Source organism: Phalaenopsis equestris, unplaced genomic scaffold (assembly GCF_001263595.1).
Source record: "Phalaenopsis equestris unplaced genomic scaffold, ASM126359v1 Scaffold000421, whole genome shotgun sequence".
NCBI lineage: Eukaryota > Viridiplantae > Streptophyta > Magnoliopsida > Asparagales > Orchidaceae > Phalaenopsis > Phalaenopsis equestris.
This window is the reverse complement of record NW_018164862.1, coordinates 595,930-598,708: the sequence shown is the minus strand read 5'-3', so window position 1 is coordinate 598,708 and position 2,779 is coordinate 595,930. Positions and strand designations below refer to the sequence as shown.

General features: G+C 45.8%; 1 protein-coding gene across 1 annotated transcript; it reads right to left on the bottom strand.

The window, feature by feature from the left end:
• Positions 1-606: 606 nt before the first annotated feature.
• On the bottom strand, positions 607-2,229 carry LOC110027228 (U-box domain-containing protein 4-like). The gene is made up of 2 exons (XM_020728564.1): positions 1,143-2,229; positions 607-1,037 (listed from the first exon to the last, which is right to left on the bottom strand). Exons 1-2 carry the CDS (start codon positions 2,124-2,126, stop codon positions 945-947), a joined length of 1,077 nt encoding a protein of 358 aa, XP_020584223.1. The 5' UTR covers positions 2,127-2,229; the 3' UTR covers positions 607-944.
• Between the last annotated feature and the right edge of the window lie 550 nt (positions 2,230-2,779).

Genomic DNA, 2,779 nt, shown 5'->3' with positions numbered 1-2,779 from the left:
TCCATATTGCCAAGCTCAGACGACCAAATTGAACCATACCAACCAAGCTAAGACAATCGAGTCGATTCATACTAACCAATCTCAGACGACAAAACTGATCCATAACGACCAAACTCGAATGACTGTGCCGATCAATACCGACTAAGTTTAGCCAACCAAGCTGACCCTGCCAACCCGAAGTCAATTAAGCTTAGTTGGTCGAGCCAAAAAGCAGCCAGACGACAAGCTCATGCATGTAAAATACCTAAATACACCAACACAAAATCCTTTAATACAAGAGCAAAAATATAATATAATAATCATGTATATCCTCCTCTATAAAAAAAAGAATCATTTTATGAATAAGATACGAATGACTACTGATCATACTCTCCCTTTCTATCTCATTATCTCTCTTTATCTCCTTATTTACACTATATTACTTAAAAATGCTATTCAGCGATAAATTATGATTCAACAACACACCAAAGCCATCCTTCACACATTAGAAAACAAAAAAGAATGACATACCACCAAAAAAAAAAAAAAAAAAAAAAAAAAAAAAAAAATCTACATCAAGAAAATTGATCAACAAAACGTAAATTTTATATAGACAAAATTTATCTCCAAAATTTTGACCAAGTACAAACTCTGCAGAAGGCTCCATCCCCCGTGCTTGGAGCTTTGGCTTCAAGAACGAGAGTTCCAAAAATATTAAAAATTAAAAATAAAAAAAAAGAAAAAAAGGCTGGCATCCACTGAAATGAGGTCACTTCCTCTAAGAATGTACACTCTCAGCAGTCGAACAAAACTAATTTTGAAATCTCGGTCACATCTTCTATAATTCAACCCCCACAAATTTAAAAAACCAAAAAAGCCGCGGTGAAATATTTACAAAGTCCACGCATCGGCTTTACGGCTTATGCTTGCTCCAACGTCGCTGCCTCAGATATGCCACGTGGCCTCTACTGCATCCCAGATGATGCCCGCACAAGTCCCCCGCCCCCGCCTGCCGCAGCTGCTCTTGGTTGCCGTAAAAGCTCCACCAAGGCCATCGCCTGCAATTAATCCATGTCCTCAAATTAATTAACGAAAAAGTAATTAATTAACGAAAAGGAATTAATTAACGCTCAAGTTTTAACGGCGTTAGAAGGGAAACGAACCTTCTGCTTGGCGCGGGAGGAGCCGGCCTCTGAGAGAGCGACGAGCGGCGGAATTGCGCCCTCGCGAGCGACTATAAGGCGGCAAAAAACATTCTCCTCGCAAATGACGAGAAGAGTTGCAGCGGCGATCTCCTTCTGCCGCTGGGTTCCAACTTCAACGATCTCAACGAGAACAGGGATGCCGTCCTCCTCCACCGTAGCCGTGCGGCCCTCCGGCACGCTCACGAGGGTAAATAAGACGTAAGCGGCTTTATCGACCATACCTGTGTCGGGATCGGCCATTAGATCGAGAAGAGGGCGAACGATTCCCGCATGAATGGCGCGAATCTTGTTCTCCCTTGTGGAGCAGAGGGAGTAAAGGGCGGTGGATGCGTCCTTCTTTGCTCGAGGCCCGCCGGTTTGAAGGAGATTTACGAGAGGGGGGATAGCACCGGAGAGACCGATGGTGATCTTGTGATCGTCGATTTGAGAAAGTCGAAGTAGAGCGCAAGCGGCGTTCTCGCGGGTAGCGGGTGTGCCGTTCTTGAGGGCGCGGACAAGGGGTTTAATGGCGCCGGCAGCGGCGATCATTTCTTTATTCTCGTCGCAGAGGGAGAGGTTTAGGATTGCGGTGACGCCGTTCTCCTGGAGGATTGGATCTGAGTGGGAGAGCAGAGAGACGAGAGGGCGAAAAGCACCGGCGCGGGCTATTTTGAGCCGGTTGTCTTGGTTGTGCTTGGCGAGAAGGCGGAGCTCCATGGCCGCGCTCCGCTGGAGGTCGATGGAAGCAGATGGGGATTCTAGATCAGAGATTAGACCGAGGATTACCTCATCGGAGTTGTCGGCAGAGCAGGAGATAAGAAGGCGATGGAGGGCGGCGGCTCTGCTGCTACCGGATCCTCCTGATAAGGGTGATCCAGGTAGCGAGAACTCGCCGGAGCTATCGCTATTGCATTCACTGAAAGGACCGGAGGAGTCGGCGGCGTCGCTGAAGCTGCGACCCATGTGACGGAACTCCGCCTGATTCCCCGTTGTAGAAAAAAGTGAATCAGTCAATCAAGAGAGGTACTGAGGAATTGCTAATTCAGTGATTTGGCGGAGAAAAAGAATGGATTGTGAATATTCGGCGTCGGAAGCTCGGGGATGGGGGTGAAAGAAATAGGGTTGAAGAGTATGAGACACATAAGAGAGTGCAGCCACGTGCCATGGGCCCCGGATCGTACGGCGTCTCAGTGGCGTGCGCACGTGAAAAGATCTGACACGTGCGGGTTCCACTTGCTTCTATATGGCAGAAAATGGACCCTTCCGGTTTCGGCTCGGCCCATTCAGGTTCGTCTTCTTTTCCCCTTGCACCCAATTTCTTCACAAAAAATTAGCGATATTTTAACCCTCTCTTTATAATTTATTTGGTTTTTTGTTCTCTTTTTAATTCTCCTTCCTCAACTTTGTTTTAAGTTGGGTAGTTAGTAAAGGGTATAATTTTCACCGTGAAATTGCCTATTTGAATCACTCATATTACTTTTAGGCTTATTTTTCCTAGAAAAAAAAAGACTAGATCAGGCTTTGTGTTTTTTTCACTTTCAAAATTTTTTTCGTACAAAATTCTGATTGTCTTCTCCTGTTACTTCTTTTTCATCTGTGTGTGCAATGGATCTTTG

Bases quoted from the DNA above. Each gene is read 5' to 3' on its own strand.
- LOC110027228 (XM_020728564.1), bottom strand. From the start codon at position 2,126: ATGGGTCGCAGCTTCAGCGACGCCGCCGACTCCTCCGGTCCTTTCAGT. The intron at 1,038-1,142 runs GTTCGTTTCCCT...GATTAATTGCAG, and splicing joins CCTCCCGCGCCAAGCAGAAG to GCGATGGCCTTGGTGGAGCT.